The sequence below is a fragment of the Daphnia magna genome, linkage group LG4, assembly GCF_020631705.1.
Source record: "Daphnia magna isolate NIES linkage group LG4, ASM2063170v1.1, whole genome shotgun sequence".
NCBI classification, from domain to species: domain Eukaryota; kingdom Metazoa; phylum Arthropoda; class Branchiopoda; order Diplostraca; family Daphniidae; genus Daphnia; species Daphnia magna.
The window spans coordinates 1,183,286-1,209,503 of record NC_059185.1 but is presented as its reverse complement, the minus strand read 5'-3'; the positions used below and the strand labels follow the sequence as shown (position 1 = coordinate 1,209,503).

The window sequence follows — 26,218 nt, the reverse complement described above, 5'->3', positions numbered from 1 at the left end:
CTCGGTAGTGTAGTTGCATGAAGCTATGTTTGCTGCAGAGAAGCCTCTCGGACAGTTGGTGAACATTTTCAGTTCTAGACCAGAAGCCGAGTGGTGAGAGTCTTGCCGGAGCTTGCTGGTTAAAAGAAACTTTAACGTTTCTTTCTACGAACTCCCACATCCACCGTAAACTTTAGACAAAATTATCGGTGTTTGAGTGTACGTGAGTGTGTTTGCGTGTACGCGAGAGTTGTGCGTGTGTGTTTGTTTTAACAAGTTGAGGAAGAATTCGTGAATCTCATTCAGCCATCGGGTAATCATTCAATTCTGTTCCTGGTCCTTTCGTGGTATAAAACGTAGTTGAGCGGAAGTTCTTGCATAAAGTTGCAACTTTTGGTTTCCCACCATTGGTGCAGCCCAGCAGCAGCTGTGTCTGATGATGGATTATATTTCGTAGAGAGCCACACACACACAAGACGAAAAAGCTCGAGCTGTATAAATACCTGAGCAGCAGCAGCACGACCATCTTTTTCTCTTCTTTCCCGTCTCACGCTGACGTTTCTCTCTTTGACTATATTTACCAACTTATTTTCTCTCTCTTTTCTTTTTTGGCGGGTTTGTTGTTCTTTTTCTTCACTTCTACTTGCGTTTTTTGTGTTTCTATTTTGGCGCAGTCGTTGAACCTCGACGGCCGCCGTCGCATTCCATGTTCCCCTTATGTCTATACGTTCTATACCTTTGAGATGCTAATCGATAAACGTCTTTTATTTTTTTTCTTTCTTTATTTCTTAGATGGCCCGCCCAACAACTACTTTAACAGCGACCATGAAGTGCTCTTGACGAGAAACTTACTGTTCCACTGTTTGGCTGCCCGTCTATGCTGGCCACTACTCGAGGGAGAGGAAAAAAGTGTGTGCGTGTGTGTGTGCTACCCTCGATCAATAACTCGAACACAGACCTTACTACTCTCTCTCTCTCTACTGTTTGAACAAAACTCTCTCTCTCTAAGGAGTGGGACATTAAACAACAAAAAAAAAGGGGGAGAAAATGGCGGCGTGGACTTTAGGAGCCAATTTGCTTTTCGTTCTATTGCGGTCGTTTGTTTTGACAGCCGAATCGAAGAATGTTTCTCATCATAATATGCAGCCGACTTTGAGGAGTCTGGTTGTGGCTCACGACGTTCCGGCTGGATTCAGTATCGATCGGTGGGCATCGACTTCGCCGGAAGCGGAATACAAGCTCCTCAGGTCGCCTTTCTCTGATCGTTTCGCTCTAGTCGACAATGGATTGCTAATGACGACAGCTAAACTGGACGCCTTGATCCACCATCCGCAACCGTTGACGCTCTACCTGGCCGAGGACGGCCCATCTCGTAAATCCACCCACGCCGTCCAGCTCTACGTTGTCGATCGGCAGCATCTCATCCGCTTCGCGAAACCCACCTATCGAGCCCACGTGACGGAAAATGCTCCGGCCGGAACGCCCGTCGTTGTTGACGGGCTATTCGTTATGGCCGAGAATGGCAGTCAGGTGAAGTTCGACATCATGAGCGGCGGATCTGATAGTTTCCGGATCGAAAAAATGGAAAATGCCAACTGCACGAATCAAACGAGTGCGCGACTGGTCACCCGTCGGCCGCTGGATCGTGAGATTCAATCCGTTTACGACCTAGTTGTGCGAGCTGTGAGCAGTCATCCGCCCGGAACGGCTACTTGCCGGGTCATCATCAGCATCGACGATGTCAACGACAACCGGCCCATTTTTTCAGCTCTCGAGTACCATTTCGAGGTGCCAAAGACGGCCATGAAATACGACCGCGTGGGACGTGTCAAGGCTTTTGACGCCGACGGCGATCACGCCATCTTCCGACTGACGTCGGCCAGTAATTCGTTCGTCATGATCCCGCAGACGGGTGAAATCATTTTAATCGACGCTCAACTGCCGTCGAGCAACCGCACTTACGTTTTGCAAGTGGCGGCCAAAGATCGTCGAGATCCCGGCTGGGAAACCGAACAAGCGGCGCGCATCTTCATCCGCACAGCTGACAATGAAGTGGACCAAGACCAAGAAAAACACAACGTGGTCAAACGTCGAGCGCCACGAGCTCTTCGTCCTACAAAACGGATCGAATTCTCGGAGGCGGATGGCGCGCCGGAAGGCAAACTGATGTTTGCTCTGGACAAACCGAGCGAAAAGGAACGTTTCAAAGTTCGTGACGACAACCCGTGGGTGACTGTCGAACCCAACGGCAACGTGCGCGTTAAACGCAAGTGGGACTACGAGGAGCTCGGCCCGGAGAAGACCATCGACTTTTGGGTGACCATCACCAACAGCGAGGGCGGAGGTAAAGGTCAATTTTTTTTGTGGTTTCTATCTCTCTTTTTAGTTGGACTTTTCTTCACTTCAATTTTCAAGTTGAAATCGATCCGTCTTTCTATATCTCGTATATATCTCTCTTGAACTCGCACTCCAGCCTCAGTGTGTGTAGGGTCGCAAAAGGAAGGGGAAACAATTCCTTCTTTCTTTTTTCCTTTTTTTTTTTGTGTTGAGCATCAGCATCCGCGCTAGCGGATGAGACCATCCGAGCGTGACCCCTCGTCTGGCTATGTGTAATAGAATCAAACCCAGCAACTGGCATTTCCCCTATTTGTGTGTAACAATAGACAAGGGGTTCTTTTCAAACGTTGGAGGATTCTCTCTCTCCCCCTCCCTTCTCTCTCCTTTTTATGAGGGAGGGGAGAAAATGCGGAGTGAATGGATTCTCATCGCCCCCATCTTCCCCCCCGCTCACACTCGTCCCTCCATGTGTTGTATACTTTTGTAAATATAGACAGACTAGTGAGGGACCGTAGGCCTATCGTAGTAAGAACAGCCTACACAACGTATGGACGTTGCTGTCCTCCATGGGGATCTTTTTTTTTTTTTTAAGGTTTTCTGGATGAAAGAAAACAGTTTACGGATTGACACACACACACACAGAGACATAGGGTAGTTGTAGTAGCCCCTGGATCATTTGTTTTCGCAGAGTGACGGACAGCCGGACTGCCATCACCAGATGTGGATTGTTTGTGTCTCTATGGCTGTGCGATTGTATACAAGAACACACGCCGGAAGTGTTCCGGGTTATCCCAATTTTTTACGGGAAAAAAGGAAAGAGAAAGGACAATTTCCCTGTGGCTGTAATAATATTATTTATTTTTTTTTCTAAAAAGGGAAAAGGAATTTGAGAAAAACACACGAAAGACTTCGTCACATGGCGACAAGAAGCTAAGAGAAGCCCAAAAGTTGTGGTTTTCCGGTCATTTGAGCATTTAGTGTCGTGGGAGTCGCTACACGAGGATGACACGTTACTGCAGAAACATCCTCAGGGTGCGGTAGCTAAAATACGAAAATAAAAACGAACTCTTAAAAAGAAAAAAAGAACTTGAAAATTATGCCCTTTGGTCTTGTAGTTGGGTGAACGAAAAAGAAGAAAAACAAAATCTCTTTTCCCCCTAGCGGAAAGATATTTCACTTCTTTTTTATGATGATGATCTTTGTCGCGAGCGGGATTACACCAAACAGCTGGGGTTCCTACCATATTATTTTTTTAAAAACAAAACAATAAAGGGGACGAGAAAAGAATTAAATATTTTTTGCTAAATAAAAAAAAAACTCTCTCGTTATGTCTATTGTGGTCGCACAAGTTGAAAGGGCATTTTCCACGGAAATGACATAGCCACACGGTGAAATCTACTATTCCATCATAATTAAAAATCATAACCTAACCGACGTCGTGTGTTATTCGAACCACCTTTTCTATCTCTCGTTCCCCACACGCTCAATGAAAATAAAGGATTTTGATGACGCCCTCCCCCCCCCCCAAAAAAAATTGAATTGAGAGCAAACGCCCTGGAAGTGCCGTTTCCGGATCGACAGACAACAGCAACATGAAAAAGAAAAAAAACAAGAGCCATTTCCATATCCAGCCAAGCGCTTCTATGATTTTTGTGTGTGTGATGAATTCCAACATGGGAAATACTCGTTTTGCTTCTGGTGCATTATTTAAAAAACAAAATTGTTTCTACGTAGAACTCAGTGCGATTTGCTCGATGTTTTCAACATGGCAATCACTCAGCCGGAATGGCCCCGTTTTCATTCTCCATCATCTTGACACTATCGATTTCTCACTGTCTCATTTTCTTCTTTTTTTTTCCAACTGGGCCAGCTCCTATTTCAACCGATAAATCTATGATACGACCCCCCCTCTCTTGAAAAGAAACGACGACGCCATCTTACATTTTCTTCCGCTGGTGTCTCATTGGTGTGGGAAAGAAACCTTGTCGGATCTCACCTTTTGATATCTAAACCGTGCGCAGAGAAGTTTTGGGGCTATGTATCTATAACACGTAGAAGATTCCTCCTCCACCTTGGCCAGGTATATACGAGGTCGTCGTTTACCTGGGCCCTCCCTTTTTTTTGTGAACATTTTTTGTGAGACGTATTCATTCACAAAAAAGAAAAGCACTAGCCAACGTGGAATTCATTTCCCCTCATTTTTGGACGAATTCCGGTATTCGATTCTTTATTTTTATTTTTTTCAATCAACCTTTTCTAACCTTATTGTCACGAGAGGTCGGAAAAATGCGCCTTGGGTTCTTTCACCTGTAAGAAAAAGTGATCTTCAAAGGTCGGCCTCTTTCACACACACGCCTACAAAGAAAGAAAGAAATGAAATCAATAAGTGGAATTTTTTCGACAGATGGGAAACGCTTTGAATATCTTATTTCTGCGCTTTACACCAGGTGGCGTCTAGAAAAATTCTTTCTCTCCCTTTTTTTTTTATTTATTTATTTTTTTTTTTTTCAGAGGGAAATAGTTCAGGGTAGGCGCAAAGGAACTTTCGGTTCATTTATGTACCGAAAAGAAAAAAAAAGAAACGGTTAATAAATAGGGTCGTTTTAGCTCGTAAATCTAACGTCTTGTTGTTTCTTTCTTTCTATCTTTTTCGTTGTTGTTGTTTCTTTTTGTGTGTGTGTGTGTGTTTTTTAAATAGCCAAAGATAGGGCAAGGCGTGTAATCATGTTTGGAGTCGGCGAAACATGGCCGCCGCTTCACTATCATAAAAGAAGACGAGAGAATCCATACATATACATAGAAAACAACACAAGGGATAAATGTGTAAGAATTCCCTCTTTTTTTTTATATATTCAAATGATTCGGCGTTAAACTTTTCTTTTTTTTAAATTGTTTTTTTGTTTTTTTTTCAAAACAAATCAAATGATTTTGGGTATTTTTGAGGGGGTTTTTTCTTAATCAGTCATGTGGAACATGTTGATCCGATCACGTTTGTTTTTTTTCTATGTTTTCTTTTAATTTGTTTTTTTTTGTTGTCTTGTTCGTTTTGAAAGACGGGCTATATATATATTTTTTTAAGTTTGGCGCCATTCGAAATGGCCATGAAAATAATCATTTCTTGGGACTTTTTCTTCTTTTTTAATAATCAAAAGTTTATTAAACATTTTGAAAAAAACCAAAAATTAAATGGAAGATTTTTGGTTTTTTTTTTTTCTCGTGTTGACGATGCGAAACGGGTTGAAAGTGCGTGCACTCACGCAACCCGAGTAGACTAGTGTAGTATATCTCCTACACATAGTCAAGAGACGCCCCCCTCACTCAAATTTTTTCTCTCTCTCCTCTTCATAGTTCCCAGCATTTGAGTCCGTCGTACTTTGGTTACCTTTTCTTTTCTTTTTTTAAATAGCGACGGGCGGTCCTACAGAATGAGACAAGAAAATGCCTTTTTATTTCTTATCCCGAAAACGCACACGAAAAATAAGAAACACACCTTCTTTTTTTTCTTTTTAAATGAAAAAAAAAAAGAGGGACGCACCAAATTGTTGGATGTGCCGTCTCTTTCTATTTTATTAAATTCGTTTTTAACTAGCAGACGATCGTCGAGAGAATTTTTTTCGTGAAAGACGTCAGCTATAAAAATTTGAAAAATCGCGCGTCATTTCAATTCCAACTCATTTGTAGCTCGTTCTTCTTCTTTTCGAGCTAAAGCGAACATTTCCGGCCTGGAAAAAAAAAAGTTAATCTTTTTATTTTTTAAATCATCTTTGTCCGTTGAGAACGAAGGGACGTCGTGAGTTGGCCATTCTTGAAAAAAAAAAAAAAATTTCACGCTGCGCGTTTCGTTTCATGTGGTCGTGATTCCGACCGTCGTATAAAAATACAACAATGGCCAAGCGTTCGACCCTTCTCGGACCCAAAAATAATAATTCTATTCGGAATGTTAACGAAAATCTATTCGCTGAAATCAATCGTTTTTTGTTAACTACCATCAGCCTCGATTTTTCGTTTCCTTTTTTTTTTTAAATGTCCCTAAAATGGAGCGTGATTATTAAAAAATAAAAAATAAAATCTGAACAGCTGCAGATGATTGTAATCTTTGGCTGAACACACGGGAATCTGGGGCCCCCTTTAAAAAAAGAAAGAGAAAATGGATTGCTGTTTGTGGTGTGATATCCATCATTAAATCGTCCGAACCGCTGCCAGGTGTTAAACGATATTCTAGTGGGCGTACAATAGTCAATTCCACTTTGAAAAATCTTTTAAGCTGAAATCTCGAATAGGAGATAATAAAAAAAAATATGAACTTTGAACTGTCGAAAAGAAAAATTGTTTACATGCCCAAAAAAAAAAAATGAAACCCTTCGGCATAGAAAAATGTGGGCTGTTCGTGCAAAGAGCCCCGACAATCTTTAAAAAAAAATTAAAAAAAAGGGGGCCCTAGTACACGCAGCAGAGTGTGGGAAAACGAGAGAGAGAAGACGATTAGCTTTGAAGGTAAAAGATGGCCGATGATGATGGTATAACTTTGAAGGTTTTTTTTCTTCTTCTTCTTCGAGGGCATTATTGAGCGCGGAACTATTGATCCAAACTTTTCCCGACCGTCCCATCCTAAAAAGCTTTTTCTTTTTTCTCTCTCTCTCTTTAAACAGTTTTATATTTATATGTATAGGATGATGATGATGAAGAATGAAAAAGAACCGTTTAATGTCTTTTTAGAAATCGTCATGGTCATCGACCTCTGTGTGTGTCTCTTTTTTTTTTCACGAAAATTCTTCGCTTGCCATTCAATGAAAATACCTTTTTCTTGGCTAATGAGAGTCTCACAACACCTGAAAAATATTTATTCAGACACTTGTCGATGTCGCCTTCGGGCTGGTGGGAAGAAAAAAAATGGTGACTCACGCATCATCATTAACGTGATCACGGAGAAGCGAGAAACGGAGAAACAATGAAGGAATGCGATGAAAATAGGAATAAAACGGAAGAGAGATGAAGAGGAAAAAAAAAAGGCTGAAAAGAGGAAGAGACCTTACGGATCAATACCGTAACTCGGCATCGTAGGAAGCCTCTCTTTTTTATCCTCTCCCGTGCGTGTTGCCAAGGCAACCAACACCGATGTGCAACCTCCTCGGGGTGTAAATAGGCCAAAAGAAGGTTAGATCGATTCGAATGAATAAAAAAAAAAACGCAGACGTTGAGAAAATCCAGGTGCCAGCCGCCCCCCAAAAAAAAATTATGCGATAACGGCTGGTGTGTGGGGGTCATCGCGCACTTTCAGCACTAAAAATAGGATTTTTCTTTTAGACGGCCATCGTCTTCCAAAAATGTTGTGTGCAGACAATGTGCAGATGCGCTGCGTGTAAAATGAGACTGTCAAAGAGACGACCCCCTCCACGCTCTTCCTTTGACGACAAAGGTCTAGGCTCGTATTATAAGGATTTCATTCCACCACCACCATTACCACCACTAAACTCGTATAGCATCTTCTCTTATCGAGTGCTGAAACTCGATACTTATTTCTTTTCTTGGCCTTCTTTTTTCAGTTAACGTTCCGCAACGCACATGTCCGGTGTGTGCCACACTTGAAACGTAGGGGGATGGCCCCCGTTATGGGGTTTTGATTACGTCCTTTCGACATACACACATATATATATTTATTTAATGTAGTAGTATAGAACTATACATGGCTATGATAATAATATTTATTTGAAAAAAAAGAAAGAGAGAGAATAGTAAGAACTTTTTGGGTTTTTTTTGTTTTGTCCCAATTGAGAGAAACAACAACAGAAATCCTTTGGGGGGGATTGGGTGAACAGGAGGGAAACAAAAAAGTTTGGTTGCGTTTTGTGTTTCGTGGGGTTTGTTCTTCAAAACGTGTAAAGGTCCAGCAATTCTCTTTTTTTTGTTGTTGTTTAGGATTCCTATCCGCAATGGACGACCGCCCAGCGATCCGCGCGTGCGGTCCGATGCGCACTGGAATTAGAAATTATTTTATTTTTTTCTTTTCTTTTCTTTCCCGAACAAAAAAAAAAAAAAATGGGGAAACAAAACAATTCGAAAATGTATGCCATCGTGAAAGATAATCCGCATCGGGCACAAGTCTCGGGAAATGCTAATCATTGCCTCCACCTCCTGCCTTGACTACACACAACAAGAATGTCTGTGTATAAATTTCCAACGATTCACCCGTTAACCGCCAGACGGTTCTTTTCCACGGTCGAAGTTTTTTTGTGTTTCCCCCTCAAGTCTCCGAACTTCAATATTTATTAGTTTTTTTTCCCAGAGAGATACTGTATATGCCACACTACTCTTACGTATACCGGTGTAGTATACCATATAATATCCCTGTCGGCATGTCGGTCTTCTCTTTTGGGAGAACGCAACTTTTCTTTCCTTTCATTTGCTTTGGCGTACAGCCAATGTACAGTGCTGCCATCTAGCGGGGGGAAATGATGACAATTTTTCTGTCTTTTGCCTCGTGCCGTTGTATCGATCCACAAATCAAGTTGACAGAGAGGGAGGGAGAGTTTCACGATTGCCCATCCGTCCGTAAGAGGAATAGAGATTTATATACATACGATAGAGAGACACCACAACCGTCCGTACTGGCCCGTCTCCTTCAACGTCAATTCACTTCCACCCTGACTGCCTCTCCTCGCAGCTATTTTCCCGTGAGCCGGAGACTCACTTGCCGATCAATATATGAACCTCCCCCAGCCGAAAGGGCATAGGCATTAGGGTTGGGTACACGCACGCGCCAATGTCTGACGTGGTTTGGTCAATAATAACTTTTTCTTTCCCCTATCCCCCCCCCCCTTCTCCTTGCTTGTTCTTCATCTTGTTTTTCGGGTGAATCATCACTCTGTGTGTCATCTAATCAATATCGAACCAATCCCTTTTTCTTTTCTTTTTTTTTTTGTTATGTCTGAATCATCAGCACTTTATTTTTCTAACAAAATTAATCTCTTTCTTCTTGTTTGTTTTGTTTCATTTTCATTACTTCTACTACTGCCATCACTTCTGCTAATTCAACGCTACTAACACTTTTAGCCGGTCGATGTAAGTAGACATTTAACTATTTCCTTAGATTCATATTCATGACTCATTGTTTCCGCGCGGATTATAAACACCAGTGTCATTATCCGGCATCATACAGAACATCCACAGTTTTTTTCGTTTTTGGTTTTGGTTTTTTCAAATAAAACAAAACAAAAATAAATGAAAAAGAAAGAAAGAAATATAGACATCCGGGATAAACGGGAGAACCGTTTGATTCCTACACTTCCCCTCCTCCTTCGGAATGACTTCTTTTTTTATTTGTTTTGTATTTTTTTTTTTTATTTATTTATTTCTTTTTATTGATTGGATCCGGAGGAAACACTGGTGCCATTTTGCCGGAACAGTTCTTTGACCCTTTATTTATTTATTTTTTTATTCGTTAAAGAAAATGATTGCATTCTTACCCATTTTTCCGTGATTGGACATCTAGTGGTTATAACTATAACCTTTTGATCAACAGACGTGCACGATTGGTTCCGGACTATCCACAATCTCGGCATGCTGATTATTATGAATAGCTTTTTAATGATCCATTTTTTTTTTTTTTGGTCTTTAATTCCGTTTTAGACACGGACAATCAGCGCGTGATTGTGCAGGTGAAGGATGTCAATGATGAGCCGCCTTACTTCATTAACCGGCCGTTGCCCATGCAAGCCGTCGTCCAGCTTAATGCACCTCAAAACACGCCCGTCTTCACGCTGCAGGCTCGTGACCCCGACACGGACCACAACATCCACTATTTTCTCGTCCGCGATAGAAGTAAAAAAAAAAATCATTTAATAAATCATTAAATAAGCATTTTTTTTTTTTTTCCTTTGGTGTGTGACGACGTCATTTTCGTATGTGAATATTAATTTAATTTCTATTTTAAAAAATTATAGCCGGCGGTCGGTTTGAGGTGGACGAACGTTCGGGCGTTGTGCGCACCCGAGGCGGTGAACCTTTCCAGCTCGACATGGAGTACGTCCTCTACGTCAAAGCCGAAGATCAAAATGGCCGATTAGACGAGCGACGCTATCAATCCACGCCGGAAGAGCGGCTTTCTATTGTCGGAGGCAAACGACCACCACAATTTTACATGCCCAGCTACGAAGCTGAAATCCCCGAGAATCAGAAAAAAGATTCCGAGTAAGTGAAACTATTTTTGAAAAAATCAATTGGAATTAAAAAAAAAAATTGAATTAAAATTTATTTGCAGCATCATTTCGGTGAGGGCTAAATCGTTTGCGGAGCGCGAAATCCGCTACACTTTGAAAGCGACTGGACAAGGCGCCGGAACGTTCAACATCGGGCCCACCACCGGCAACGTTCGATTGGCCAAAGATTTGGATTTTGAAGATTTACGTCAACCGCACGTCTATCAGCTGCAAGTGACGGCCACCGAAGATTCAGGTGGATTCTCCACATCGGTCGAGGTACTACGTCCTTCTCGTTAGCCCCTTTTAAATTGTATTGGCTAATCCTTGAACTTCCGGCTCTTTTGATCAGCTAACGATTCGCGTAACGGATGTCAACGATAACGTACCCAAGTTTGAATTGCCCGACTACCAGGCGCACAACATCGACGAAGACATTCCCATCGGCACGTCCATCCTCAAAGTGAAAGCGACCGATTCTGATTCCGGATCCAATGCAGAAATGGAATACTCGGTCTCTGACGATCATTTCGCCATCGATTCCAACGGCGTCATCAGCAACGGCAAACAGCTGGACGCTGATAACAATAACGCCTACTACGAATTCACCGTCACGGCCAAGGATAAAGGCGAGTCGCCTAAATCCGGCACGGCAACGGTGCGCATTTACACCAAGAACAAGAACGACGAAGAGCCGAAATTCTCGCAGGGCGTTTACACGCCCAACGTGGATGAAAACGCCGGACCCAACACGTTGGTGACGACTGTCGTCGCTTCCGACAAGGATGGAGACAACGTCCGTTTCGGATTCGTTGGCGGTGGCACCCGATCGGGCCAATTTGTCATCGAGGAACTGACGGGCGTCATCCGTCTGCACAGCGGGGGGATCAGTTTGGATCGCGACAAGTACGAATTGAACGTGACGGCCATTGACGATGGCGCCTGTTGTGGCGGGACCGGATTGACGCACACGTCGACGGCTGTCGTCGTTGTCTTCATCACGGACGTCAACGACAACAAGCCCGTCTTCTCGGAATGCAGTTCGTATAGCCCGAAAATCGAAGAAGGAGCTCCCAACGGCAGTCCAGTTGTCCGTGTCCAGGCTACCGATGCCGATAAGGGCGTCAACGGCCAAGTCAAGTATTCCATCGTCCAGCAACCCAACCAGAAAGGCACGAAATTCACCGTCGACGAAGAAACGGGCGAGATTTTTACAAACAAGGTCATTTTTCCTTTTTCTTTTGGTTTATTTTTGATTGTAAAACAAAAAGAGATTGATGTGATGTTTAACGTTTGCAGGTGTTTGATCGTGAAGGAGACGATGGTAAATTCGTTTCGGTGACGGTCAAGGCCACCGATCAGGGCGACCCATCTTTGGAGGGCGTTTGCTCCTTCACCGTTGAGATAACTGACGTCAACGATAACCCGCCCCTGTTCGATCGACAGGTAACAAAAGATAATCAACAAACACATAACGTGTGTTTCACGATTTCAATCTTCTTCTTCTTCTCTTTTGTAGAAATACGTGGAAAATGTCAAACAAGACACGAACATCGGGACCAACATTTTACGCGTTTCAGCCTCGGACGAAGACGCCGACAATAACGGCGCCATCGTCTACAACCTGACGGCCTACAATTCACAGGATCTGGAATACTTTACTATCCTACCCGAATCCGGCTGGATCGTCCTCATCAAACCGCTTGACGTAAGTCTTTTCTTTTTCCCTAAATGCGATTTAAGAAAAAGCAAAAAAAAAAAACAAACAAAAAATGCAACAAGAGAAACGTGAAAATGCATGTGATTTTTATGTGTATACTATTTATACATTATTATATGCATATATATGTTAACGATTGACTCTCTCGGAACCACCAAATAACCCCCCCAAAAAAGGAGTTATTGCTCGGCGTAAGTATATGCAAAACTATACTCATAGTCATATTTATTCTATGCCCGTTGTGGTTATAGACGTTCCCCTCAATCTATTCCCTTGCTTTTTGTTTTTTGCTTGTGTTGTTTAGATGACATTAGGGATGATTGTGTGTGTGTGTGTATTTTCCTTCAGTTCTGAGGTAAAAAAAGGGGGGGGGGGGCAGGTATAAATGTTTCGATTTGCATCGACATTATATACTTCTATGCCCAGGTGGTGATGGATATTCTCATGTTCTTGACGTGATGGATGGATTTGGAAGGAATCTGTACACACACACACATACACACCCACCCGTTGTTATCTCGTTAGCATTTCCCATCAAACCTATCATCACCTTGCGTGTGTGTGTGTGTGTCTACACCAACTGATGACTAAGGGCGGGAACGTTTCGTTTTCTATTGTTTCTCCATCTATTGGAAACATTCCCGAAATTTCAAGTGGAATTGAGTTACAAAAAGAAAACTTGTGGAACGTTCTTCATCTTAGATCTTTAGATTAGAGCTTAATCCCGTAAAAGAAGGAGATCTCTTGTCCCCCTCTATATCCACATTTTCAAAACAAAAATATCAAAACAAAAATGCATGACGCAATTAGCGGGACAAATTCCGGTTGCGAGTGGTGGCGGCCGATCGGGGCGATCCGCCGTTGTGGGCCGAAGTCGACGTCGAACTGGACGTGGTCGATCGCAACAACAAGCCGCCATTGTGGGACCTGACCAACTACGGCCCCATTTTCGTCAAGGAGAACGTGACTGTGGGCACGGTCGTCACTTCGGTTAAAGCCAGGTCAGTTTCACGCCGTGTGTTGTTGTTGTTTTTTTGTTGTTTTTGTTGTTGTTCCCCTCCTCCGCTCTCTAATGACGATCTCTGAATTTTGTGAATCCCTCAATCATTTTGGAAGATCGTGCGCGTTTAGCTGTTTTGATTTAGTTTGTTAAGTCTGTCCGTCCCGAACAAGAAACTAATCGCATCCCAATAGACAAACTTTGAGAGGGGGTCAATGTTCAACATATTAACCAAGGTAAGGTGTCCGTCTGTCCGTCTAAACTCGTCCGTCCCGAAACATTTAACGACAAACGACAACATTTTCCAGGAGTTTTTCTTTCATTTTCACAGACTAACATTTTTTTTTTTATATTTTTTTTTCATTATCATTTCGGGGTTTCTCTCTCTTGTCTCTCTCTCTCTCTCTCGTTCTGTCGCTTCCTGCGAAATCCATCGGCTTCGGTTGAAACGCCCTCCTGTTGTCCACATCTTCTCTCCCAAACGATGAAACCCAAAAAAAATTGGCAAATCAAAATCAAAATGAAGCGCGAGACTTACAAATTGGAAGCAGTGGCTCAGGATCGCGGTTTCCCGCCTTTATCGCGCACGGTCGAAGTCCAGATTGACGTTGTCGACCGGGCCAACAATCCGCCCGTCTGGGACCAGGTCGTCTACGGCCCGATTTTCGTCAAAGAGAACAAGAATGTCGGCGATAAAGTCGTGTCGGTCAAAGCCAGGTCTGTTTTCTCCTCGTCTCTCTCTCTCTCTGTGTCTGTCCGCCTCCTCTACCTGTGTCAAAACAAAAAACATTTGCTTGGCAATTGGCACACAACAGCATCTCATCAGCACGCGCCATTTTCTTTGTTAAAATTAAAAAATGACAAGTTTAATTGGAACTCATCGTCCGTCCTTGTAGCTGAAGAACAAAAACAAAGCAAATTAATGATTGTGTTTTAGTCCGTTGTCCGCGTCCTCTTCGTTCTGTGCGCGTCTTCTCCTGTGTCCGCGTCTGTACGTGATTTACAATCCCGACGAAAGCCAAATTCACGCAACTCACGCACCACATTTTGCTACCGATCGTCTGGATTTGTAAACTCGTAGGTTTTCTATGTATGTACTAACTGTAACCGTCCTTATTATTTTCCTCTACCTGTCAGGTGATTGGCTAATACTTTACGTGTCTGTCCCGTCCGATGCACGCAAAACAAAACGTTTTCGGTTTTTGGGTTTTTGACTTTAGTTTAGTTTAATAGCTTTAACACCAAAAACCACGTGTTTTTCATTGAGTAACGTTGTCCGCGTCTTTCACCCACCGTGGAAAACAATTAATGTGCAAATTGGATAAAGAGTCACCAACTGGTAGTTGATAGAAAAACAAACGCACGCCATGTTGATCGTTCGTGATCAACAATTTAAAAACAAAAAAGACAAGTGTGTCTTGTCACCCAATGTCCTCCCAGAACAAAACTCCTGATAGTGTGTCATGTTTCTCAATGTCTCAAAGTAGTTGTCCATAGCTGCTATCGGTGGCTGTTTTGAATGTCTTTGTTGAATTGACGTTGATTGATCTAATTCTTTGACATTTTTCTTCGCAAAAAAAAAAATGAATTCCCGCAGTTCGGGAATTGAAGGCAATCCGACCGTCTTTTACCGACTGATTCGAGGGTCGACAGCTCAGACTAACAAGTACGACACGTTCTACTTGCAACAGCGAGCCGATAACGGCCACACTTGGGCTGATATCAAAGTCAATCATCCGCTGGATTACGAGAACATCAAAGAATACAATTTAACTATTCGTGTCGAGGTAATTGAAGTCGATTGTGGCCTTCAAATGTTATTGGCAATGACTTGACGTAATTCGTTTCACGTTGACGTAGAACAACGGAGTCCAGCAGCTGGCCAGTGAGGCCACAGTGTACATCGTCCTGGAAGACGTCAACGACGATATCCCGCTGTTTACCGAACGTGAACAAGAGACGGTGCTGGAAGGCGAGCCGATTGGAACGGGCGTGACGAGAGTCAACGCCATCGACAAGGATGGAACGTTCCCCAACAATCAGGTTTGGCTTCGTTATCAAAATGAATTTTTAAACATGCTGAAACGACCGTCTTTAATGTTTAATTGCATATTATTCAGGTTTATTACGGCATCGTCGATTCCCCTCGTAACGAAGGCAAAGATTACTTCGAAATCAACGAGCAGACGGGCGAGATCTTCACCAAAGTTGTGTTCGATCGTGAGAAACAGGCTGCCTACGCCCTCGAGGTGGAAGCCAGAGACGGAGCCCCTTCGGCTAGACCCAACAGCAACGGTTTACCCAACACAGGTTAGTTCCGCTCTAGCGAGTTGATTCGGCCCTAAAACAAATAACTCCCTTTGATGTTTCAAAATGGTTCCAGGGTGGAGGGCATGGGTCATCAAACCGCCCCCTTTTGTCTTAATTCATTTCACTCACATGAAATCCAATCAGTTGCAAAGATTTAAGCTTACGTTAGGATTGTAATTAGTTTCGAAGCGGCAAAGGTGGGGGGGTGGGTTGGTTTAAATCGTTTTGAATTGCGAAATGCGCGCTAATTTTCCAATTGCTTAATTCATGTGCAGTGTATATAAAGGCAGTAGTCTGCGTGAAAATCCGGTTTAGTGGTAGGTTGTACATCCATCGAATCGGAACTGTGTCCGACACCTTTTGATCGTTCCGGTTTCTCACGTTCATTTGATACTGTCTGTCTGTGACGAGCCTATCAAGGTGAACGCACGAAAAACAAATCGTGCCCGGCTTTATTTCGCTATTCGGAAACGCTCTTTCCTTACAGCTCGAGGCCACAAACTAATTTTTTCAAATCATCTTATTTTTTGTTTGTTAAGGGTTTGGCTCATAATTTGTAGCTTCCCCGTTTCCAATCAACAGCAATGGCTAACAAGAAAAAATGCCGGATTTCCAATGCCTGCCACTTTTCCATTCAATTTGAAAGACGTGTGTTAATGACGCCCATTCACATCGCAGGCAAAAGAGGTTCATTACGGCCCTTTTCATTGAATAGCGAGAGGGGGGGAGGGATTTGTTTTTTCGGGGAATTGGAAAATGTAAAGAATTCTCGATTAATTGAAAATTGTATTCTTTTAATTAGTGACCAAATTCATCCGTATTGGCATTGCCGACAAGAACGATAATCCGCCCTATTTCGACAAGACTCACTACGAGGCTGAAGTGGACGAGAACGAGGACATCCAGCACACTGTGCTCACCGTCACTGCCAAAGATCTCGACGAATGTAAGTGAATTAAAACATTTGTTTCGCAGCATTCTTTTAGAAACCGAAGTTTGAAATGATTTTCAATAGCCTCGAAAATCCGTTACGAAATCACCCGTGGTAATTTGGGAGGAGCTTTCGCCGTCAAGAACATGACGGGCGCTATTTACGTTGCCGGACCGCTGGATTACGAGACCCGTAAAAGAGTAAGTCTCTCGTTTAATTCCTCATTAGAATCCATCATTTAAAAAAACAAAAAACAAATAAATAAAATCTAACATAAGTGAGAGAGAAAGAGAGAATCAAACGAAGTGATTAAATTCAATGTGGGGATGGAAAACAAATGTATTAACTACGGAATGTGGGGGCAATTAGTACGAGCTACGTTTAGTAGCGTCTGACAATCTCAACGAGAACTACACGACGGTAGTGATCCACGTCAAAGACGTCAACGATAATCCGCCCGTCTTCGACCGGCCCACCTACGAGGCTCAAATCACCGAAGAGGACGATCGCAACTTGCCTAAACGCATTTTACAGGTCTCGAATTTAGAGCAAAAAACAAACAAAAACACATACCACATTTATTACCCCTCGCCAAAAACAAACATAACTTGCATCGAACCTCCACGTCGCTCTTTCTCTCTCTGGGTTTTATTTTAATTCTTCACTCGTTGATTTTTTTTTTTTTTCTTAATTTTTGGCGCTCTTTTATAGACGCATGGCTTCATTTTAATTGTATTTTTTTGAATTTTAAATGTTGATTATTTTTGTCGATTTTTTTGAATTCTAAAAATACTTATTTTCTTTTTCTTTTGCATCGTGCTCGTTTTTTCCCCTTGCTTCTCTTTTCTGTTTGTTTTTTACCTCCTTCCTTTTCGGTTGGCAAAACCCCAAAAAAAAAAAAAAAAAATCAGTACGATCTGACTTTGGTGGCGTCTGACAGTCTAAACGAAAGTGTTACTCGAGTGGTAATCCTCATCAAGGACTCCAATGACTTGCCGCCCATCTTCAATCAGACAATGTACACCGCCCACGCCTTGGAGGAGCTTGCAGATCCTCTCCCTTTTAAACTTCTACAGGTAGCATCCACCCCTCATTTCGCGCCATCTATCATTGGGTTTTATCAACTTATTTTTTTTTTTTCGGGAAAATCACAAAAATCGGGGGATTTTCTTGATTTTAAAAATGAATTTTTAAAGTAGACATTCCAGTTACGTAATTTAGAAGTCCATTTTTTCTTTTGTTTTTTTTTTTAGATTAATGCAATTGTTTTTATTAGCTTGTAGCGATTGGTTGCACCCAACGGCATGAACTTGTTTGGCATGACCAGCATGAAACCTTACAACAACAAAAATTTATTTCCTCCCCTTTTCCTCCCGTCCACAAAAACCCCTTACATTATTTTGTTCGACTAATTCATAACAAAATACGCACACGAACCGATACAGGTGACGGCTACCGACGGTGACAAGGATCGCGAACAGAATATTGTCTATTTCCTAACGGGTCAGGGTATCGATCCGGACAATCCAGCCAATAGCAAATTCGATATCAACCGGACAACTGGCGAAATTTACGTTCTTAAAGTACGTAAATTTATTTTGATTTGAAATGAATTCTTTGCTGACGTAATTTTTGTTTAATTTAAAAAAATAAAATTAGCCGCTGGATCGTGATCAACCCAACGGGCGGCCTCAATGGCGTTTCACTGTATTCGCCCAGGACGAGAAAGGCGAAGGTCTTGTAGGTTATGCCGATGTCCAGGTCAATTTAAAGGATATCAACGACAATGCTCCGCTCTTCCCGCACGGCGTCTACCTGGGCAATGTAACGGAAAACGGTACGGCCGGCATGGTTGTCATGACGATGACGGCCGTCGATTATGACGACCCCAACGAAGGTTCCAACGCCAAATTGACTTACTCGATTGAGAAGAACGTCATTGACGAAAACACGGGCATGCCCATCTTCGAGATCGAGTCGGAAACTGGAGTCATTAAAACAGCAGTCCCTGGACTCGATCGTGAAAAGACACCCGACTACTCGATTCAAGTGGTCGCCATGGACGGTGGAGGTCTCAAAGGTAACGTGGCACCTGAACACCTTCCCTGGACGTACTTGACGTTTTATCTGGTTATTTGGTCGTAGGAACTGGAACGGCGTCTATTAGGGTCAAGGATATCAACGACATGCCGCCGCAATTCACCAAATCAGAATGGTACACCGAAGTGGACGAAACGGACGGCATCGCATTACCGGACGCTCCCATCTTGACCGTCACTGTTCACGATGAAGATGAAACCAACAAATTTCATTACAAGGTACTTGGTAGTTACAAAATTGGCTCCTCTTTCGCTGCCTGGTTGGGGGATTAGTCTAACGCGAGAGTCTTTTATCGTTGCGTGTCATCCTTAGGTCATTGAGAGCAGTGGATTCGGAGCTGACAAGTTCACTATGGTGCGCAATAATGACGGAACTGGCTCGCTCAAAGTTGTCCAGCCGCTTGACTATGAAGATAAACTTCAAAGGAACGGATTCCGTTTCATGATCCAAGTCAACGACAAGGTCTTCTTTTCTTGTTTCTGTTTATAATCGCCAAATCATTGGAAACTTGAATTGCTTATTTTATGTCTGTTGAACAGGGCGAAGATAATGACAACGACAAGTATCACGTCGCTTACTGTTGGGTGAACGTCAAATTGCGTGACATCAACGATAATAAGCCGCTTTTCGAGAAAGCCAATATCGAGACTTCCGTCTATGAAAACGCTGAAGTTGGCAAAAGCTTAGAGACGTTCCGAGCCACTGATCCGGATCAAGGGGGTAAAAGCAAAGTGTCGTTCGCTATTGATCGCGCTTCCGATCGTCGACGTCAGTTTGCCATCAATCAAAATGGCACCGTCACCATCCAGCGACACTTGGACCGTGAAGACACTCCACGTCATCAGGTCAAGATTTTGGCCATCGATGACGGAGTCCCACCGAAAACGGCCACGGCCACGTTGACCGTCATTGTGCAAGACATCAACGATAACGCGCCACGATTCCTCAAGGTAATATTTATATTCCTATTTAATTCATTGGACTTGAATTAATTTTTTTTTTTATTATCCAATTGAAGGATTACCGGCCAGTTCTTCCGGAACATATGCCACCAAGAAAAGTTATCGAGATCTTGGCCACTGATGATGACGATCGTTCGAAAGGAAACGGACCCCCGTTTTATTTCCGTTTGGATCCCAACGCCGACGATGAAATCCGAGCTTCGTTCAAGATCGAACACGATCCCAGTAAGTTTCATTCAAGATTAGTTTAGAATTTTAATTGATTTGACGGTTTTATTTCTCGCAGAGGGAGCCAATGGAGATGGAATGGCCATCGTTTCGTCGTTGCGTTCGTTTGACCGAGAACAGCAGAAAGAATTCCACGTGCCTATCGTTATCAAGGATTCAGGCAATCCGGCCATGTCTGGCACATCCACTTTGACAGTCATCATCGGTGATGTCAACGACAACAAAATGCAAGCGGGTGCCAAAGACATCTTCGTCTACAACTACATGGTCAGTTATTTTTGGGGAGGGGGTTATTTCTACAATATGTTTTGAATGAATTGCTTAAAATTGATCATTTTCATTTCGCAAACAGGGTCAGGCACCGGATACAGAAGTGGGACGAGTGTACGTCTACGATCTGGACGATTGGGATTTGCCGGACAAGAAATTTTATTGGGACACGAAAGAGCATCCGAATTTCTCTCTCCATCAGGACACTGGCATGTTGACAATGCGCCATGGAACGCGTGACGGCAAATACCATCTTCGTTTCCGCGTCTACGATCGCAAACATACTCAAGTCGATGTGCCAGCCAATGTGACCATCACCGTTCGAGAGATTACCCACGAAGCTGTGACCAGTTCAGGTTCCATCCGCATAGCTGGCATTTCAGACGAAGATTTTATCCGCATTTGGGATTATAAGGTATGTTGTGGGACCTAATTATTCTTTTTCCCTTGAGTTCTAACCAATCTTTCCTACAGACGCAAGACATCGTTAAGAGCAAAATCGATAAGCTGCGAGATAAATTGGCTCAGCTTTTGGCAGTTGATCGGGAAAATGTTGATATTTTTAGCGTCCAGTTACGTCAACAACGTCCTCCTATTACTGACATTCGTTTCTCTGCTCACGGCTCTCCTTTTTATAAACCAATCAAACTCAATGGCATTGTGCTCCAGTACAGAGAAGAGGTCAGTTTCCCAAGGGCAATACCATTTCATTTTTTCATCTTCCATTTGAATTGGATGTTTTTGTTATTAGATCGAAGCTGAAGTTGGTATCAATATCACAATGGTGGGCATCAACGAATGTCTAGTCGAAAACAAAGCTTGTGAAGGATCCTGTACCAATATTATGGAAGTCAGTACGTTGCCGTACCTGATCAATGCCAATAAAACGGCCCTAGTGGGCGTTCGGATCGATATCCAACCAGAATGCACGTGTGGTGCCCGTAATTTTACTCGGGACGAAAGCTGTCGCAATAATCCTTGCCACAATGGCGGCCGTTGCATCGAAGGCCGTTACGGCGTCACGTGCGTTGTTTTCTTCACTGTCTTTTTATGGAATTTTTCAAAATCTGCATTTTTCTAATTGTTTCATTATCTGTAGATGTCAATGTCCCAGTGGTTATGACGGGCCTCGCTGTCAACAAACGACACGCACTTTCCGTGGCACTGGATGGGCCTGGTATCCGGCGTTGGAAATGTGTGAAAGTTCTCACCTTAGCATCGAGTTCCTCGCCAAGAAACCGGATGGAACGTTGCTCTACAACGGACCAATGGTGCCACCGGAAACGGAAGAGACTCTCATTTCAGGTTAGAACATTTGGTCCGAGTTTTCCTTGTCTTCCGTTAAAGTAAAATTTTTTCTTTTTTTCAAATTTGCAAACAGATTTTATTGCATTGGAGTTGGAATCTGGTAATCCGAGGTTATTGATCGACTTTGGTTCTGGAACGCTGGAACTCAAGATCAAACTGAACAAGACGACACATCGGTTGGATGACGGTGACTGGCATCGTCTCGACATCTTTTGGGACACTGAGAACGTCCGCATGGTGTTGGATCTTTGTCGTTACGCAACGATCTATGAGCCGGAAGACGGAACCGCCTCGGTGTTTAATACATCCGCTTGCGAAGTCAAAGGTGTCATCCCACCATTCAACGAATACCTGGATGTCAGCTCGCCATTACAAATAGGCGGTGTATCTCATGCGTCCCTCGATCCATCCCAATTCCGCTGGGATCATCTGCCTCATGGCAAGGGCTTCAGCGGTTGCATCCGCAACTTTGTTCACAACAGCAAGGTAAATTTCCCCATTCCATGCTACTTGAAATACTTTGACTTAAACATCCAACTGTTTGGCGCAGATCTATGACCTCGCGGAGCCTGGAATGTGGCAAGGAAGTACACCCGGATGCGCTCCGCTAGACGAATTATGCTCTGGCAATGAGATTTCAGGCCCGGGTGTTACGTCTTTTGGCCGACCAGTCTCTTCCGGCTGCGGCGAACATGGCAGTTGCGTCGGCTCGTTATCAGAGCCGCGTTGCGAATGTCGTCCAGGTTGGACTGGACCTGGATGCAACCAGGAAACCATTCCGGCTACGTTCAATCCACAGAGCTATGTAAAATATGCTCTATCCTTCGAGCCCGTTAGTTTCATCACAGCCATCCAGCTGCGCTTCAGGACGCGAGAAGAACATGGAGAACTCTTCCGCGTGTCCGATCAGCACGCTCGCGAATACGGCATTTTGGAAGTACGTCGACACATTTGCGTCGTAGCGTTTTCATTTGTTGACTAACCTTCGATATCGGTTATTCAATTATAGATCAAGGACGGCCGGTTGCGATTCCGTTTCAATTTGAACAGCTTGAGAACGGAAGAAAAGGATTTGTGGTTGACGTCCATCACCGTCAACGATGGCCAATGGCACACGGTTAAAGTTAGTCGTTACGGTTCGGCCGCCATGTTGGAATTGGACGGTGGTGAAGGCCGTCGTTACAATGAAACGTTCATCTTCGAGGGTCACCAGTACATGCAAGTCGATAAGCAAGAGGGTGTCTACGCTGGTGGCAAGGCAGAATACACGGGCGTCCGCTCTTACGAAGTCTACGGCGACTATCAGAAAGGTTTGCACATTTATTAGACGTTATTACATCATAATGGGTAGCTTAATTGGCTGGATGTAAATATTCACAGGATGTTTGGATGATATCCGATTGGAATCGAAACCTCTTCCATTGCCTCCGGCATTGAATGGAACTCAATGGGGACAGGCAACTACTTCGCACGGTGTTCGCCGCAATTGCCCGTCCAACAACCCATGTTCCAACGTCATCTGCCCACTTCCATTCGAGTGCAATGACTTGTGGATGGACTATGAATGCAGGTACAATTACGAGAATTTATTCAATTAGAATTGAGCAAATCCGGAACTTCTTCATTCTAACTTGACCGATGCTATGGTCACCAACTCTTTGAGCCACACTGATAGTAGTTACAGGGAGGGGGAACGATTTAAAAGTTAGGATATGCAAAAACTAGTATAATTAATAATCTAAAATAAAACAAACAAAAAACCTTTGGTCGAAAAACGAAAAAAAGTTGTGGTGAGTCCAAGGTGATGACACTGGACGGCAAGGGCTGCATCGACCGTGATGAATGTCTTACCAACCCGTGTCTCAACGGTGGAATGTGTATCAACCGTGAGCCGTTCTACCTGTGCGACTGCCCGGATGGCTATTTGGGCGAGAACTGCGAGTTCCACCAGCAAGGCCAAATCGTCAGATTGAGCATGGGTGCTTTGGCCGCTATTCTGGTCTGCCTCCTGGTCATTCTCAGTGAGTTTTCCAGGGAAATCACCCCCAATTTTCTTAGAAAAAAAAAATAAAAAATCCGTTGTATGTTCTGTTTTCTTGTTGTTGTTTTCGGAACGGCAATTGGGGTTGACTAACGTCATCAAGGTAAGTTTTCTTTTCCGTGTTTGTGTGTGTGTGGTATTGATTGTTTTTGCTAGTTTCCTTTTACCCACGCACTCGATTGTGGCTAGAAACACATTTTTTTTTTTTTTTCGTCTATTTATTTTTCCTTTCGCACTCGATCCGGCGAAATTAAGAACAAAAAACAACCTGCAGAACGCGTTGTTAGTTTTGTCGATTTTTTCCCTTTTATTTATGATTTGTGTGTGTTTGTGTGTGTGTGTGTGGCACCTCTTTTTTTCTTTAGTTGTCCAGCGGGTCAGACTAAATACGGAAGTAGTTGCCGCGACGTGGATGAATGCGCATGGCGGCCTTGTCGCCGTTACGGCTCGACTTGCGTTAATTATCAAGACGAGCGCGGCTACGAGTGCATCTGTCCGCTGGGCTATATGGGCAAGCATTGCGACCTGGAAGTCATCACTAGCGCCACCATCACCACCTCCACCGATTTCATCATTGCTATCATCGCTTGTCTCGCCACCCTCCTCCGTATGTTGTCTCGTCACCCTCACTCAGCACTTAAAACCATTTTCATCCTCTAGTCGTCTTCACCTTTGATCACTGTCTACCTGTCTTTCCTCTTTGATTCTCTTTCAATACTCTTTCAAGTTAACAATAAAGGTAAGGCCTTGACTAGTGTCGACCGGACGAGGTCAGTACACACAATCTGAATTTCTTTGCACGTGTCCAACTTTTTCTTTTGCTCTTTCTCTTCTTTTTTTTATCTCGGACTTTGAATTAAATTTCTCATATTTTGATGCGAAAAACAGTTATGGTGCTGATTTACGTGGTGTACAGCCGTCGAAGGGAATCGACAGTTCGCTATGCCGGTCCTGATGACGACGTCCGCGAAAACATCATCAACTACGAAGACGAAGGCGGTGGTGAAGATGACATGACAGCCTACGATATCACGCCCCTTCAAATTCCAATTGGAGGCCACGGATTGGGACTCGGTTACGATACAATGAAAGGAGGCAAAATTCCATGTATAAATTCACATTACATATAAATTTTTTAAAATTCAATGAAAGGCTAATGTTCAACAACTTTTTAATTGGTAGATCACTCTCCTGCCCCAATGATGATGAGTGGCGAGCCGAACGTTGGTGTCTTCATCGACGACCATAAAAGAAGAGCCGATACGGATTTAAATGCTCCGCCTTACGATGATTTGCGTAACTACGCCTACGAAGGTGGTGGCAGTACAGCTGGATCTTTATCATCCCTAGCGTCTGGTTCGTTTTTTTTTAATTTTATTTTCTTCATTTATTCAAAGTTGGAAAAGAATTAACAACGAATTTGATTGCAGAAGACGACGAACAGGATTTTGACCACTTGAACGGCTGGGGCACGCGGTTCCAGAAGTTGGCTGACATGTACGGCGATGGCGACAGCGAAGAGGAAGAGGATGAAGAGGAAGAAGACATTCACTAGAGGAAAAGACGAAAACAAAAGAGTCGGATTGGTAAAAGAGAAAAAGAAAAGCTGTGCCCTCTCACCCCCTCCTTCTTCAGCACTGCGCTCAAGCTGATTCCATTCCTATCTTCTTGTTTTGTTCCCTCCTCCCTCAAAGAAAACCACCACCCCACTATGAGGTCGGCCCAAAATGGTGTCCTCAATATTGTCAACAATCTGGTCAAATGTGTGAAAAACATTCCAAAGGAAGGAAAATGGAGAAAACGGACGACGAACGGAAATGATTTCATTTTTCGGCAACCCGTCACGTTTAAGCGGCTTGGCTGCTCAATTTTTCTAGATTTTCAAAACAAACAACTAAAAAAAAAAAAATGAAAAATTATTAGTAAATATTTTAGAGAAACAAAAAAAGCGCGAATCCTGCGTGATCGTCTTTTGTTTTTCCCAAAAGATTTATGATTTTAACACATTTCGTGCTGTAGGTTTGGTTTTGATGATGTTTCACTCACACACAATTTCACGTTTTTTTTTTTTGTTTTGTTTTTTTGAATTTTTCCGCCCTCACCTTTGATAGATTTTCTATTTCGAATGTTGCCAATTTTGAGCGAGACGACGTATGCTTATGAAAAGGTGTCGCTGTATTTTTGTTAGTTTATCGCAAAACTTTTTTTGGACAATACTCGTAGGCTTCCCATTCTCCAGTTGCCACTCGTTTCTCTATTGGGTTTTTTAGGGGATTCAAAACAAAAAACAAAGAAGGAAATCAAAGAGTGCTATTCCCATTCTCGCTCGGACCCTATTTTCCTCTCGTCCTCTTAGATTCTCTAATAATACCGTTCCTAAATCCAGCGAAATGAAAAGACAAAAAAATTCAATAATTATGCGACGTAGTTGAGACATTTTTCTTATAGATCCTTCTTCTAATTGATTGGGTTGTTTTTCGATTTTTATTTGGAAGGCGAAATTCGGCTCGTTGTGTATCAATGTTTTGTAGGGTGGGGGGGGATGACGCTGCTGTGCATTCATTCTTGTTCTTTATTGCATGATCTCAGTCGTTATGGTACAGAGTGCCGACTATGTGCGAGCCAAAAAAGGGAAGAGGAAAAAACATTTTGCGCGCAGAGATTCACTGCCAAATGCTACACAAGACGAAATAACTCATCAAAAAGAAAATCCCTTTGCTGACCATTTCTTCTTTCTCCATACTGTGGGCAGTTTTCAATCAATAGCTTTTATTTATATTTATCGACCCAGGCGAAAATCCAATAAAATTCGACCAGTCTTTTCAATCATTATTGCA

General features: G+C 43.1%; 1 protein-coding gene across 5 annotated transcripts; it reads left to right on the top strand.

The window, feature by feature from the left end:
- Positions 1-25: 25 nt before the first annotated feature.
- On the top strand, positions 26-26,210 carry LOC116921359 (neural-cadherin). 5 transcript variants are annotated; one of them, XM_045171627.1, is made up of 34 exons: positions 26-292; positions 772-2,323; positions 9,943-10,134; positions 10,257-10,503; positions 10,574-10,790; positions 10,864-11,733; positions 11,811-11,957; positions 12,031-12,219; positions 13,758-13,948; positions 14,829-15,018; positions 15,092-15,274; positions 15,352-15,541; positions 16,344-16,487; positions 16,557-16,672; positions 17,384-17,548; positions 17,918-18,055; positions 18,132-18,552; positions 18,618-18,790; positions 18,885-19,034; positions 19,112-19,522; positions 19,591-19,759; positions 19,821-20,029; positions 20,115-20,447; positions 20,507-20,713; positions 20,784-21,055; positions 21,132-21,337; positions 21,414-21,826; positions 21,891-22,277; positions 22,350-22,650; positions 22,721-22,910; positions 23,126-23,361; positions 24,270-24,488; positions 24,564-24,737; positions 24,815-26,210. In XM_045171627.1, exons 2-34 carry the CDS (start codon positions 1,027-1,029, stop codon positions 24,934-24,936), a joined length of 9,069 nt encoding a protein of 3,022 aa, XP_045027562.1. In that variant the 5' UTR covers positions 26-292; positions 772-1,026; the 3' UTR covers positions 24,937-26,210. The 5 variants fall into 5 exon arrangements, with proteins under 5 accessions (XP_045027562.1, XP_032783522.2, XP_045027563.1 ...); XM_032927631.2 differs by having other exon boundaries at positions 24,812-26,210; XM_045171628.1 differs by lacking the exons at positions 26-292; positions 17,384-17,548; positions 23,126-23,361 and adding exons at positions 9,367-9,375; positions 16,842-17,006; positions 23,747-23,988 and having other exon boundaries at positions 2,083-2,323; positions 24,812-26,210.
- The last annotated feature ends 8 nt before the right edge of the window (positions 26,211-26,218 follow it).

Coding starts and splice junctions, on each gene's coding strand:
- LOC116921359 (XM_032927631.2), top strand. CDS start 1,027: ATGGCGGCGTGGACTTTAGGAGCCAATTTGCTTTTCGTTCTATTGCGG. Junction 18,791..18,884: donor CCAACAAATTTCATTACAAG/GTACTTGGTAGT, acceptor TGTCATCCTTAG/GTCATTGAGAGCAGTGGATT. Junction 19,523..19,590: donor ACGCGCCACGATTCCTCAAG/GTAATATTTATA, acceptor ATCCAATTGAAG/GATTACCGGCCAGTTCTTCC.